A 13,698-nucleotide genomic window follows, 5' to 3' on the forward strand; every position below is an offset into this window, starting at 1 on the left:
CCAATATAATAATTTCAGTAATTTAGGAGGTCTTCAATTCTTACTATCTTGCAACTATAATGTTGCGAAAATACCTGTTAAATTGTCAACCTTTTATCAACAAGCTTTGTTAGCATGGAATATGTGTCACTCACATAATTCTTCCCCACATAAATCTATTATTTGGAACAATGAATGTATTCTTAAAAGGAACCGGATTGATAAAAACATGATTTTCGCCAAGGAGTTATTTAACTGTGATGCATGGTCAACTCCTTAGTTATGCAGACCTTTTAGCGGAAAAAGCATTCCCTGTTAAATTTAAAGAATTTCACTCTGTCATAAAGTACATTCCAAACGGAATTAGAATTAATGAAAGATTATAAGAAATAAGATGAGCAACCTGAAATGATTCATCATCTCTACATTCATGGGAGTGACATTTTAAGTAGTAAATAAACATATTAGAGAATCTCGGTGTAAAAGTAAGAAAATAATGCCTCGTGGAAATTTTTGGGGGGATGCTCAATTTGGGAATATTAACTGCATGGAGTAAAGCGGGCTTGTTCCTTTTAAATTCCTCATTACAAATAAAGTTCGAGAAATACGTTTAAAAACTCTACATAATATATACCCAACTAATATATATTTCACGTTTTACAGATATTGATAGTAAGTGTTCTTTTTGGAATGCTGTACCTGAAAGTGTGACTCATTTATTTTTTGATTGGCCCATAAATGCTACATTTTGGAAAGATTTTGACAATTATATATTGTGTGAAACTACATTGCAAGATTACGCTGAATAGTAAACAAATTAATACTTTGTTTGGATCTAAAGAAAAAAAGCTGTCTACTATCGTTAATTTATGTTTTGTTGGGAAAATTTCACATCCATAAATGTCCATTACTAAATTCTACCCCGTTATTTAAATTAGTTTTGATTGGCGTAGATAATCATTTTAAGTCTCTTGATCTAACAAATAATATAAATGTAAATCAATAATTACCATACACGCAGAAATGTTTAAAGAGTAACTCACGGATATCGTGAATTTATTTCATTTTTATTTAAATTTATTTCATTTTTATTTTATTTTAGTGCAATTCTTATTTGTTTTAACATAAAATTGTATTTTTGATAGTATTGTATACGTATGCAAAGATGTTAATTGGAATGCCTGATTACTACATTGTACTTTGTTGAATGAAAAAAAAAAAGTGCGGCCGGCGACGGCATCACTATCGGTGAGGCAAGACGTGGACACAAGGGTGCCGACGTGCTGCGCGCCGCCGTGTCCAGACACGAAGACGAAGACGAAGACGAAGACGAAGACGAAGGCGAGCCGGCAAACACCCGAAGGCACCGCGAGAGGACGCCGGACTCGGGTGCTTCGTGTGGCTCTGCTCACTGGCACCTTCCCGCGCTTGCCGTTCGCTGGCCGTGACGTCACTGCCCGCGCCACATGACCTCACTCGCATGGCGAACGAGTCCCAGCGATGGCCGAACGAAGCCTCGCGGCCAATTGGTTTGCACATGGCTCGACGCTTGGTGGCGCTTGGTTGGCTCTGTGGCACCATCGAGTGGTCAATTGCATGTACTACAATGCCGCTGCCTGGCCTGGCGGCAAGTCTCGCAGATGACACCAAATGCCTTGGGAGTATTTTGACGGTGTCGCCGCCGCTTTCCGGCCACTTGGTTTGCACGCGCTTCCGAGCAATCGTGCTTCTTTTGCTCCATGGCGCCCGTCTATCGGTAAGACGCGATCGAGCACCCGCAGAATGAAGTGCTGACGCGTCCTGGCAGCCTCCTGTCAGTTGGGGAGGCGCGCCCACCTCCGGGAGCAAGCTAGGCGACATGCAGGTGCAAGGCTCCCTCGCTCCCTCGCTCCCTCGCTCCCTCGCTCCCTCGCTCCACCTGTGTGCAGGCAATCAGTCATTTGGCTCAGGTGTGCAATTGTGCTGCAGGACAGTGCATCGATGGACAGCGCAGGGAGCGCATCCGCCTTTGCAATTCAAAATGTTGACTTGATGCACTGCATGCTGTGCAAAAGCTGCAATTAAGTCAACAATTTGGCGGCTTTTGGTTTCCGCTCCATGTCTGGAAATCTTTCCGGGGCGAGGGAGGCGCAACGTGTCAAGTCATTTTGTTGTTCATCATTTTCGGCCACAAAGGCTTCGACTTTTGTCCGCCGAGGGGCGGCCACGCGGGCACAGTTTTGCCCTGTACGATCTAATTCGGGCTATGCTCTAATTGCTGTCCCTTTTTGGATCAAATCATGTCGCGCTTTTCCCGACTCAGCTCAGTCAAATTAGGGTTCAGGTTTCAAATTAGAGTTAGGGCTTCAAATTAGGGTTCAAGTTTCATATTAGAGTTAGTGTTTCAAAGTAGGGTGAGGGTTGCTCATCTTCAGCAAAATCAAAGGTCTGAAATCGTTCCTTTTTTCGTTCTTTCAAATGTCATTTCAAAACAAATAGTGTGCTTCCATCTACTGGTTGACAATGGAATTACACCCACAACAGATGTGAGCTAGACTCAAATAGTTATTCGAAAAAATCCACAAAGCAGCCAAATCGCAAACTAGAACTTGCAATGGATTTACTGTTAGGCTAACTTTCATTCAGAAAAAAGATGGGGATTTTATCGACGACCGATTTAAAAAAAAAAAAACACACACAGTCAAGAAATACTGTACGACTCACCCGCCTGCCCATCCCTTCGATTTCGTCACAAGCGAGCAAATCTGAGAAAACTTGTGAGCGTTATAAAACGTCTCATCTGACTGTGCAAACAAAAATGTTTATGGCGGGGAAAAGTCCACCCGGCTCGTAAATGTTGGCCGATAAACAGCCGGACGGCAGAACAAGACCAAGACCGCGGCAGCCGACATGGACGCCAGCAGGAATTTCGGCCCCTTCTTTTTGCTGCTTTTGCTGGCCTTTCTGACCACCGCGGGAGCCCAGGAGAGTGAGTCACGCGCACATCCTTTGTTATACCAATTCATTAATCCAATCGATACAATTTTATTTATAAAGCACATTTCACAACAGCTATGGCTGCAACACAGCACTTTACATACAACAACAAAAATAGCCATAATGCAACAAGTGAAATCAATAAATTCACATCGAACACTATATAGACACCGGAAAACAGACGAAATATGCAACAAAATCAAGCACGTTGTGTTTTTACACGATTTGATTTTTTTTTTCAAGAAAAAAAGCAGGTCAGATTGCTTTTTTTTCCTGTTGTTGTTTAGGCAAAAGTTGACAAAATATATCTATTTTTTTCCAAATAAAAGCATTTTTATTTCAAGGCACAACTTGTGTGGGGAAAAAATAATAAATCTGAGGATAAATGGCTTATGCTTTTAAATAAATAATTTTTGGGGGGCTTGGAGTTTTATTTTTTTTTAAATTAAAGCAACACTGTGTAATATGTCAGTTTTTGTTGATTATGATGTCGTGGATTTTTTGGGAGCCGCAGGCTAATGGCGGACACCGTCGATCGTCGGGATCGCTGAAATAAGTAACGGCGGTGATATAGACGACGCGCTCGCGGATTTTAAAGCCGTGAAACCAGCCAAACGTGATATGATATGGTTTGTAGCCAATGACGATATTGACGTCTTTGTATCAGAATAGAGGATGGTAATTACCACTGTTTTTTTTTCGAATTGCATTAGTGCTTCTCTTGCACGGACACGTTATTTTTACATCATCCATTGAAACGGTAAATAATCATAAATTCTGCCTGTGTGAAAGCCACATGTCCAAGCTCTCTAATTCTTTTGGAATTATGTTTCTGTCTGCTACAGGGGGGCTGAGATATGAATTATTTTGTAAGCATTGAATTTCTGGGAAAACCTCAGGTTTTCAAGGGGAATGCCAAAGGCGAGCGACGGTTTTGGGGAGCCGTTCCAACTTCCAAATTCCAACTTCGAATGACAGAAAATGTCGGCGAGTGGGTTTGTGTTGTGCTAAACGCGTCCGCCAACAGTTTGTAGCGCTCGCATGACGGTGGACGTGAAGGAGAACAACGCGGTGGGCGACCTGGTGGAGACCATCGTGGTGAAGGACGGGGTCACGCCCTCTCTGGAGAATTCCGCCGACGTGCCCTTCATTCTGGACGGGAACCGGCTGCTGGCCGATGCGGTTCTGGACTACGAGGTGGGCCCGGCCGACCGACCGCCGGGCAACAACCGCTTGGACCGGTCCGCATCAGCTCCGTTTTTTGCGTTTGCTTGCAGACCAGCAAAAGTCATGTGGTCAAGGTGAAGTGCAGAGCGGACACGGGCCTGGAGGTAAGCGTTCAACCTCATATGCTGGCCAATCGGGTCCATTACCGATCGGACGGCGGTTTTCAAAAGTCAAGTGACCACTTTCAAGCACAATATGATTGTCTGCTTGCAGGGTTGAATAAACAAACCATCTCTTTGAAGTTGATGACTTTTTTTTTGCTAATAGAACTGTCTGTTCAAAAATATAGCACGGACCCCAACATAAGACTCACATGCGCGCAAGATTGTGTTGCTATATCACAAGCAGGCTTTGAGGCTGATGGCCGTTAGAAATCCATCAACTCAAATCAAATCCATCGATGAGGCTTTTGATTTTTCAGTTGACCGTCATCATCGTGGTGTTTGTGCTCAACGTCAACGACAACAAGCCGGTCTTTGACAAGAACACGTACCAGATCAGAGTGGAGGAGGTAAATGCTTTGCGCAAGTCTGTCTGTTTGCAAAGCGGCGCTGACCGGTCCCCATTTGGCATCTCAGCTCTCACCCGTGGGGACCGCCCTCGCCCACCAATTTCCCGCCACGGACTTGGACGAGGACACGACGCTCTACTACACGCTGACATCAGCATCGGTACGTTCTTTTAGCCTTTGTCAGCGTCGTTCTCAAAATGAAGCCGTTGTCATTTTCGGGGGATCTTTTGTATTTCTCCAGAATAACTTCAGACTGGCGTCGCCCGAAAACCCGCAACTGGTGATCCAGAATATTCTGGACTATGACAAAGTCCAAAGTGTCCAGATCATCTTGCACGCTCAGGTGAGGATGTGTCGCTATTTCCGTCACGTTGAATGTTGTTCTCTCAGGTCGGCGGGCAGCTCAAAAACATTTGGCCGATTTCTCTTTTCCATTTTTCCGGGCACTTCAATGGCGTTCGATACGATTTACAGACAATTGGTTGAAGAAAAATGTAAGACCATTCGATCTCGTAAACCATGCTCAGGACAATTTTCTAGGGGCACTAGCACCCTGGAGCTTGAACAGTGACCGTGGTCACGGAATATGTTGAAGCCGCGCGACCCTCAACTGTCAATCGAACACCGCCTGGAAAAATGGATGCTACTTCGCCTAGCTGCTTTCTGATGCTTACGCAAAACCACAACGAGGCGCTATAAAGAGATTATTGCACCTACACAGGTGTAGGCTTAGCTAGCTGCACGGCGCAATTGTGTCACATAAACGCCGATGCGACCAACGGCTCTCCGGTTCGTGGACAATTGATTTTTTAGCATGACCGTAGCGGCGGAGCGGTGACTCAAGTCGGACGGCAAAGTGCGTCGCGTGACGCCATTTTGCCATGGAAGTCCTCCGCCAGTTTGTCACTTGCTTTGTTTCTACAAGGACACGCCGCTGTCTGGTTCCGGCAGCGAGGTCTCATTCACCGCCACTGCCACCGTCCAAGTCAGCGTGGTGGACGTGGACAACCGACCGCCCTGGTTCAAGCCATGCAACAAACACGTAGTGGCCGGCGCCGTCGTCTGCCAGAACACCGGCTACACCAGCCGGGTCGACCTCAACCAAATGCAGGTGAACCAGCCTTCCTTGTCTCATGCCCAGCTCAAAATCCCATCCTTTTATTTGCGACCTGTCGCTTTTAACCAGGGGTGGGAGTAAGTCACATACCCATATCAGGGTCGACCATTAGGTTTCCACTCCATGGTAAGATCATGTTGTGATTGGAAGCCTTGACTTCTGACTTGCTTAACGCAAGCGATGACTCGACTAGCTTGTTTTTAACCCCGCTAGCTTTGGACCTACTTGACATTTCAAGGTTAAGACTTGAGACTTAGTCCCACCTCTGGTTGATACAGTTCTGAACTGAACCGCATGTCCTCGTCCGATTTGGCTTTGTATCCTGTCCCTACACCAGGCCGAGCCCTTAACGCTGAAACCGGGACCGCTTCATGCCGTTGACGGCGACGTTGGGATCAACGAGGCCATCATCTACTCCTTCCTGAGCGGTATGACACATCCGTGGCACGCCACGTTTCCGAGCGCTAGGGACCTGCCGGGGTAACTCGCTGTCGTCCGTCCCAGGAAACGAGGACGGACTTTTCGAAATCAACCCAAATACGGGCAACATCAGCATGCTGAGGGCGGCCGATGTGTTGGGAACCATCAGTCTGACAGTCCTGGTGAAGACCACGCACACACAAGCTTTTCACAAGCGCTACTAAGTGTCGTCTCTCGGCTTTTGGGTTCGCGGCTATAAAAACGACCAACCCTGCCATCGGCAACAAAAGCAAAGAGACTACACCGGAGGAATCTTTTTCCGCTCGGTTGTCTTACTAAAAGACACTTTAGAGAATTCCTTTGCATCTATTCTCATTCTCTTGCTAGCAAAATTCTCCAAGTGAGATTTAGAGCGTCCTCTCTTCAAGCTGCTTGTCACTCCCGGTTGAAGTTGACTGCAAAGCTGACACGGGAAACGGAGGACGATTAAACATTGTACACGTCAACACCAAAATGTTCAAGCGAACCATAATGAAAGGCTGCTCGCTTCATGCTCACTTTGAACAGCGCGCTCCCTTTGGGGTTTGTTCTTCCCTGGCAGGCCGCCCAGACACCAAGCAGTTCTCAGTTTGCCACCACGAGCCTCACAGTCAGCGTTCAGGTGAAGAGCCTCCACAAACCCCAATTCCAGAGGCCCGAGTACCAGGGCGCGGTCACTTCGGTGGGCGCCATGGCGACAGACCCGACCAACAAGGACCAGCCGCTTCAGATCATCGCTTTGGACAAGGATTACGCCAGTGTGGGGGTAAAACCGCGTTGATCCTTGATCCATGCTTCGACAATCTCAAGTCCAAATCAACAGGACTTCTCGAAACTGCTGAGGACCAAGATCCAAAGTTCTCATTTCCACTTACTTACTTTACTTGAGTAGATTTCTCAGGTACATCACTTCAGTATACATAGACCTTCTTGATGATTTTTTTTTTTTTTTACTCCATAGTACTTTTGCAACCTCCGTAAAAAACACCACAAGTCACGTGTTGAAATGACCTTCCTATTGCTGTCCCACCAGGGTATAAACCCTCACGTGGTCTATCGTGTCATTGGAAGCGAGGACTTCTCCATCATTAACGGCTACTTGTTCATGACCAAGGATCTCCCGGAGGCCACTTTATCTCTGCAAGTGAGTTTCCCCGACCAAAGTTAGACTCAGTCGTTTGACTAAACTCCGGCGCTCACCCTGCAGGTGGAGGCGGTGGACACATCCAATGAGGAGAATGTATTAGCGCAGCTCTCGGTGGAGGTGAAATCGGGTAAGAAGACAACCTCTCACATTGGGCACCGATTGATGCCAAAGCAGCAGAGGTGGGGGACTTAGTTGACGTGACTTGGTATCGAGTCGGAGCCGAATCCTCCATTTTGGGACGAGGGTCTATTAAAGACTTGACTTCTTGGTATTCATGAGCCGCGACTTGACTTCGGACATGAAATCAATGACTCAAGTCGTTCCTGTTTAAGGTTGAAAAATCTGTATTTTGAATAGTGTGTGCCATTTGTTGTGTTTGTGAAAGAACGTGACGCGCGCACCAACTTGGTAGCCCGCCGGTCGGCTATTATGCAGAGTCCACCTCTTGAAGAATCATGGAGTGAGCTCCAAAGATGATCACATATAAATAAAGTACATTAAGTGACCTTTTGTATACATGAATAAAGCTGCCCTGACTTTCCATATGAAATGTGTAGACCCCTCGGGGCATTTCCAGAGGCAGACTCAAACAGAGTGAAGCGGCAAACTGCGGAAGAAATCCGAACAAACGGCCTTAACACCATTTAAACATTTAAATCCAGCCTGAACTTGATTATTCACTACTGCTTTTCCATGAGTCAAAAGTGTTACTTCACCATTTGTTTGTAGCTACCGTAGTTTGTTTTTAACTTGTCAACGTTGTCTTTTCTTTCATGCCAACTCAATCTTGGTATTTTATCTTGACTGTCATTTTTCATTGAATCTTGTTTTGGTCTCTATTATGCACTGTGGATCTTCCTTGCACATGCATGTACACCAAAAAACCTGCCGTGCCTCGACTCGCCATCCAATCCGACAAGGGATGTCACCGCCCCCCGTCAATTTCTTTGGGCTTATCCTGTTCAGGGTAGCGGGTGAGCTGGAGTCTATCCCAGCTGATGTTGGGCAACAGGGGAAGTGCCGGTAACAAATATCCTGGACAAGATGGCATATCGGGAGAAAATCCCGTCAAATCAGAAACTGAGGTGTTGACATTGTATCCGCTTGTCGGCACCATTTTTTTTCGGTAACATCCGAATCCGCTCAGAGGAATCGTCCATTTCCTTTGTGTTACTTGGAGTCAGGATCAGATCCTAGGCCCTTCTCGTTTCCTGTGGCGATGGACAGATTGACAGACAAGGTGCCACCGGAGTGGCTGTTGACTACCATCTTTGCAGATGACATTGTGATCTGCAGTGAGAGTAGGGCCAAGGCCGAAGAGAAACTAGAGAAGTGGGTGTATGCGCTGGAGGGACGAGGAATGAAGGTCATTCGAGTACAGGTGTGAATGAAAGGGAGATCGGTGCAACGGAGAGTTTACATGGAGCAGAGGTGTTGGAGGTCAAGTACTTGGGGTCGACTTTGGCGGAATGGCCGGTGTGGAAAAGAGGTCAAGAAGAGAGTACAGGCAGGATGAGCACCAGCAAAAGTGAAGCTTCCCAGGATGGTAGTGAGACCAGCCATATTATATTATGGCTTGAAGACTGTAACGACAACCAAAAGACAGAGCTGGAGGTGGCAGAATTGAAGACGCTGAGATTGTCTTTTGGAGTGATGAGGATGGAAGTGATCAGGACTGAGATCATCAGAGGGACAGCCAAGCGGTGGAACAAAATTTGTAGAGGACAAAGACAATAGGTAGCATTAGGATGGAACTAGTAGTGGAAAAAACAAGCAGATGACAAAGCCTGTAGAAAACAAAAGAGGACACTATGACAAAGCTTGTACAGCATAAGTCTCGCAGCAGGAAAAAATTGTTTGTTAAATTCTCTTTGGAGGGACAAAGGCAGTGCAAAACTGAGACAACGGTACAGAAAAAAATGTTTCGGTTTGATTCAGCTGACTGAGGAGTTTGCAGGGTAATCCCCCCCGCCCCCGCCCATTGAATCATCAGTCAGTCGCAGGGCTTCCGGAAGAGATCTTGTCAAAACGAAGAACCAACTTCCAAATGGAAGCTCTTCTTTACGAAGCAAGATTGTTTGAATGGTGACTCTGGGAGGATGCTGACACCTTCCTCAGCTTCACGTGTGCTCTCCTCTCAGGTCTCACCACCACCGCTTTGCCTTTGAGCACTACCGACGGCGCGACCGACCCCCCCACCACCGATGGCGGGACCACAGATCAGGCAGAGTCCACCACCACCCCCAGCACCAGCAACCCTGATACCTCCACCGAGGGCAGAACCACTGAAACGACGCATTCCGCCACCGACCCTGGTACTTCCACTGGGGGCAGAACCACTGAACCTATGGAGTCCACCACCAAAGCCGGTACTCCCACCGACAGCAGCGTCTCGACGGGTGTCACCCCCACTAGAGAAAGTATCGCTACCGGCGCCACAGAGTCGCCGGTGACGCCGCTGGTCACCGACGGTCCCACCAGCCCTGTGGACCCTCACACAGGTGGTCATGGATTTTGTCTCGCTAGTTGCCGTCTGCTTAGCCAGAGAGGTTTGCCACCCAGGTCACTAGTGGTTCATTCACATGACTTCCGTATGAGGCACCATGGGTTCAGTTCCCACTTGGTGACTGTGTGAATGCCAGTGTGATTCGGCTGTTTTTCTACACATGCCATGTAAATGACTGACGGCCGGTCCAGGGCGTAGTCTTCTGCCTTTTGCCCAAAATCGGCTACTCGTGTCCATGAACAGGACAGTTTTTTGTTTTGGTTTTTTTTTTCGAAAAAAGGATGGATGGATGTACCCCGTCTGCCTCACAGTTCTGAGGTTGGGGGGTTTGAATCTGGGCCTCCCTGTGTAGAGTTTAGTCTTGCAATTGAAAAACATGCACGGATGGTCCGAAAAAGATGAATGAAGGCAACTGGATCCCTCTTGGTCAGTAAAGATTAGGGGTGGGAATCTATGGGTACCTCGAGATTCGATCCGATTCCGGGTTAGAGGCCCACCATTTGATTGAATTCCAATTCAGAGGCCTATGATTCCATTTGATTGCGATTCCGATGCATCGCTACATTAGCTTACGTTTTATAGTCCATGTCAAACACTGATACCTTTTTTAAAACAAAAACCTCAAGAGCAAAGATTTATATTTATATTTCTCGTATGGGGTTTTGCTTGTTCCGCCATCTTGTCACGTATTAGCTTAGCCTAGCACAGACGTCCGACGTACAAACGCACATTATCGCTTGCGCGTGCTTTTAGTTTTTTTAGTTAAACTTTAAATATCAATGATTAATACCTATGAATCGATTCAGAATCTTTTTAATTGCCTGAACGATGCATCGAAAAAAATGATTAGCGTTCCAACCCCTAGTGATGATGTTTTATGTTTAATCTGAAAGGCTTCTTCAGTTCTAAATTGTAGGTGTGGAGTCCCCCAATTGGTGGGTGTGTCCCTGGTTTGGCTGGCGAAAGACCATTTTGCATACTCAGTTGTTCTCATGCCTGACGCAAAAAACACCCCACACCTAAAATGTAGACTCAAAAAAAGCCTTTTGGATGAAAGCGTTTATTTACTGAACGACCAAGAGGGGTCCAGTTGCCTCTATTCAACCTTTTTACCAAGACCTGGATGACTGAAAATATACACCGCCATGGATAGCTGGATATATGGAAAATAAACCACACCAAAGGCGGACCAGGCGGGAAACCCCGTGGCTTGAGGCTTTCCTTGTTGGCATGCGCTCTCCAGGACATTGAGGACAAAAGCTAACGGAAATGTTCCATGTTACGCAGTCCTTAGTAGGGATAGGCAACCAGAGACTTGCGAGTCGGTGGCCTTTCGATGTATCTGCGAGGATATAATCACACTGCTCTGACTAGGTCCACATGTAGCGTACATGGTATCAATTGTTGACATTTATTTCTTCCAGAGAAGGTGCCTACCTCGCCGGGCAGCTTTGGGCCAGGGGACATGGCCGCGCTGGGGGCGACTCTGGGCGTGCTTGTCCTCGTCTGCGCGGCGATCATCGGAGTGCTCGTTTGTCGACTTCAGAGGGGAAAAGCCGACTGGAGAAAGATCCACGAAGCCAGCGTCTTCCGAAGCTCCGTGAGTGTCGTCTTCCCTCAGTGTCCAACAAGGTCTCTTTGGTTTGGTTTTGTACCGTTGCCACGGTGAAGGGCCACCAAATAGCCGAGTTCTCTCGTCCTGCTTTCAGTATGATTGTGTTGGGGTACGAGATGCAAAAGTACAGAAGAGAAACAAACTAACACCTTTCACACGTTAGCCCCTTTTATACTGACCATCTCGTACGCAACAGTCGCGGCTTTCCGTTTTCCCTTATTCCAGAACCACCTCTCTCTGATACGTCAAATGTTACCTCTTACATTTGTAGTTTGATTTCAAGAAACAAGCAAAGTCGTACTCTGAGGGCTTTTGTAATTCTGGGTGTTCCACTTCACACCCCGGTCCAGGCTGCCTCAGACACTAGCAGGAAAGCCCGGAAACCTGTGTTTCGACCCCTCCATCGATGTTAGTTCCTTTCACCCAACAAAGCAGGAGCCGGCTAGTCTGCGTGTGCTTTTGGGCTCCTGGAATCTTGGGTGTCCGTTTTAACACCCCTCCTCCAGGCTCTTTGCTAATCTCTTTCCCAAAGGTGCCGTCCCATATTTGATACTTATTGCGCATGACCTCTGAAGCGGGGAAAATTCCATTTGGACTCGGACATCCCCATGTTTTATGCTGGTACCTTTCACACGAAGAACCAGGACATTGTCGTGTTTGTACGATGTCGGAATCCCAATCCTCTAATTGTGGGTGTTCAACTTCGCTCCCTGGTCCTGCCTTTCCGCTTCATTTCCCAGGTCACTGTCCCGCTTCTGATGCTTTATGGTTCGACTATGTAGCCTGTTGGCACATGTTACGCAGAACAGAAAAGAAGGAAAACCAGGGAAAGACAGCTTTGAAGGTGTCGTGGGAAAGGGGATATTGCCACCTTGTTGACTCGGGACATTCCAAAGTGCACCGCTGAAAATGCTTTTGTCTCCACAGCTGGGCCAGGGCTCAGGTGGTGAGAAGCAGGGCGTCCAGTACACCAACGAGGCTTTCCAGCACGATGACGACGAGGGCTCCGGTGGTCCGTTTGTCACAGTGGCGGAAGCGGGGCCGGCGGACAAGCCGGCTCTCGAGTCCAGCGTGAGGGCACTGGGCACCCTCCTGGATGCCGACAACGTCAGCCAGACAAGCTCCGACAAGGAGAAGGAGGTCAAGCCCATTTTGACCAAAGAACGCCGCCTGGAGGAAGGCTACAAGGCCGTTTGGTTCAAGGAGGACATCGACCCCGACGCCAAGGAGGAGGTGCTCATCATTCCTGACAGCAGGGAGGACGACAGCGAGGACGAAGATGATGACGGTCCCGCCAAACCCTCCAAGGTGGCATTCGCCGAGGCCGACCTGGACAGCGGACTGGGAGTGAAGATGGAGGATCCGGCGGAGGACTCGGAAGGTGACGACGTTCTGGACGTCGACCTTTGAGGAGGGCGCGGCGGCGGCGGCGGCAAGCAGTAAAAGCTGATCATTTATCAGCACTGACTTGCCGTTACTGCACAAGAAAAAAAAAAAAAACTGTGAACGGACCACGCCTGAAAGTCAAATCACGCAATCGTCAGCAGACTCATTTGAACAGCTGCCAAGTGGAAAGATAATGAGTTCAAAAAGCACAGGGTAATCAGACGCAAGCGGTAGTTTGTTTTTCCGTACGCGAGGCTGCCAAGCTCAGTGTCAGGGAAACAGAAAGTGAGGGTACCCTTTGTGCTCACTTATTCACAATTGGCCAGCGACCTACAATCATTGTCAAATGTAGTCAAAGATAAAAGCACATTTCATGTAAATAAATAAATAGATATGCAAGTGGCGCACATTCACGCTATGTACAGATCGCAAATGATGCGTTGTTGATCATTCGATATGAGCGGATACGCGTTTAATCATTATGAGAAAAATAAACCTTCCAGTTGTAGACTATTCCCATCTCGAAGGTTACGCTGAAATGATCCGGGAAGTAACTCCTTGGTGAGCCTTCACATTTGTGCACAAATATCACATTTCTGAGTTTCGCAATTACTGTAAGAGGCCCGATCCGATGTACCGTATGAGGGACCTGAAAAACAAATGAAAGTGGGGCTCTTTCATCTTCTTTACCGGAAGTTGATTTTACATCGAAATTCAACGGGGACTAATGCCAAAGACTGCCACAGTTGACCAGCTTCTAGCAGGTTCTCACTTT

General features: G+C 47.3%; 1 protein-coding gene across 3 annotated transcripts; it reads left to right on the forward strand.

Annotated features, from left to right (window-relative positions):
- The first annotated feature begins 1,963 nt into the window (after positions 1-1,963).
- On the forward strand, positions 1,964-13,356 carry cdhr5b (cadherin-related family member 5b). 3 transcript variants are annotated; one of them, XM_086028608.1, is made up of 15 exons: positions 1,964-2,947; positions 3,983-4,152; positions 4,233-4,286; positions 4,604-4,693; positions 4,761-4,853; positions 4,935-5,036; positions 5,619-5,804; positions 6,148-6,238; positions 6,315-6,412; positions 6,832-7,035; positions 7,303-7,413; positions 7,477-7,543; positions 9,558-9,917; positions 11,347-11,522; positions 12,465-13,356. In XM_086028608.1, exons 1-15 carry the CDS (start codon positions 2,869-2,871, stop codon positions 12,945-12,947), a joined length of 2,364 nt encoding a protein of 787 aa, XP_085884734.1. In that variant the 5' UTR covers positions 1,964-2,868; the 3' UTR covers positions 12,948-13,356. The 3 variants fall into 3 exon arrangements, with proteins under 3 accessions (XP_085884734.1, XP_085884735.1, XP_085884736.1); XM_086028609.1 differs by having other exon boundaries at positions 9,558-9,731; XM_086028610.1 differs by lacking the exon at positions 9,558-9,917.
- The last annotated feature ends 342 nt before the right edge of the window (positions 13,357-13,698 follow it).

Source organism: Filicampus tigris, chromosome 4 (genome assembly GCF_054856515.1).
Source record: "Filicampus tigris isolate MCC_2025a chromosome 4, RoL_Ftig_1.0, whole genome shotgun sequence".
NCBI classification, from domain to species: Eukaryota; Metazoa; Chordata; class Actinopteri; order Syngnathiformes; family Syngnathidae; genus Filicampus; species Filicampus tigris.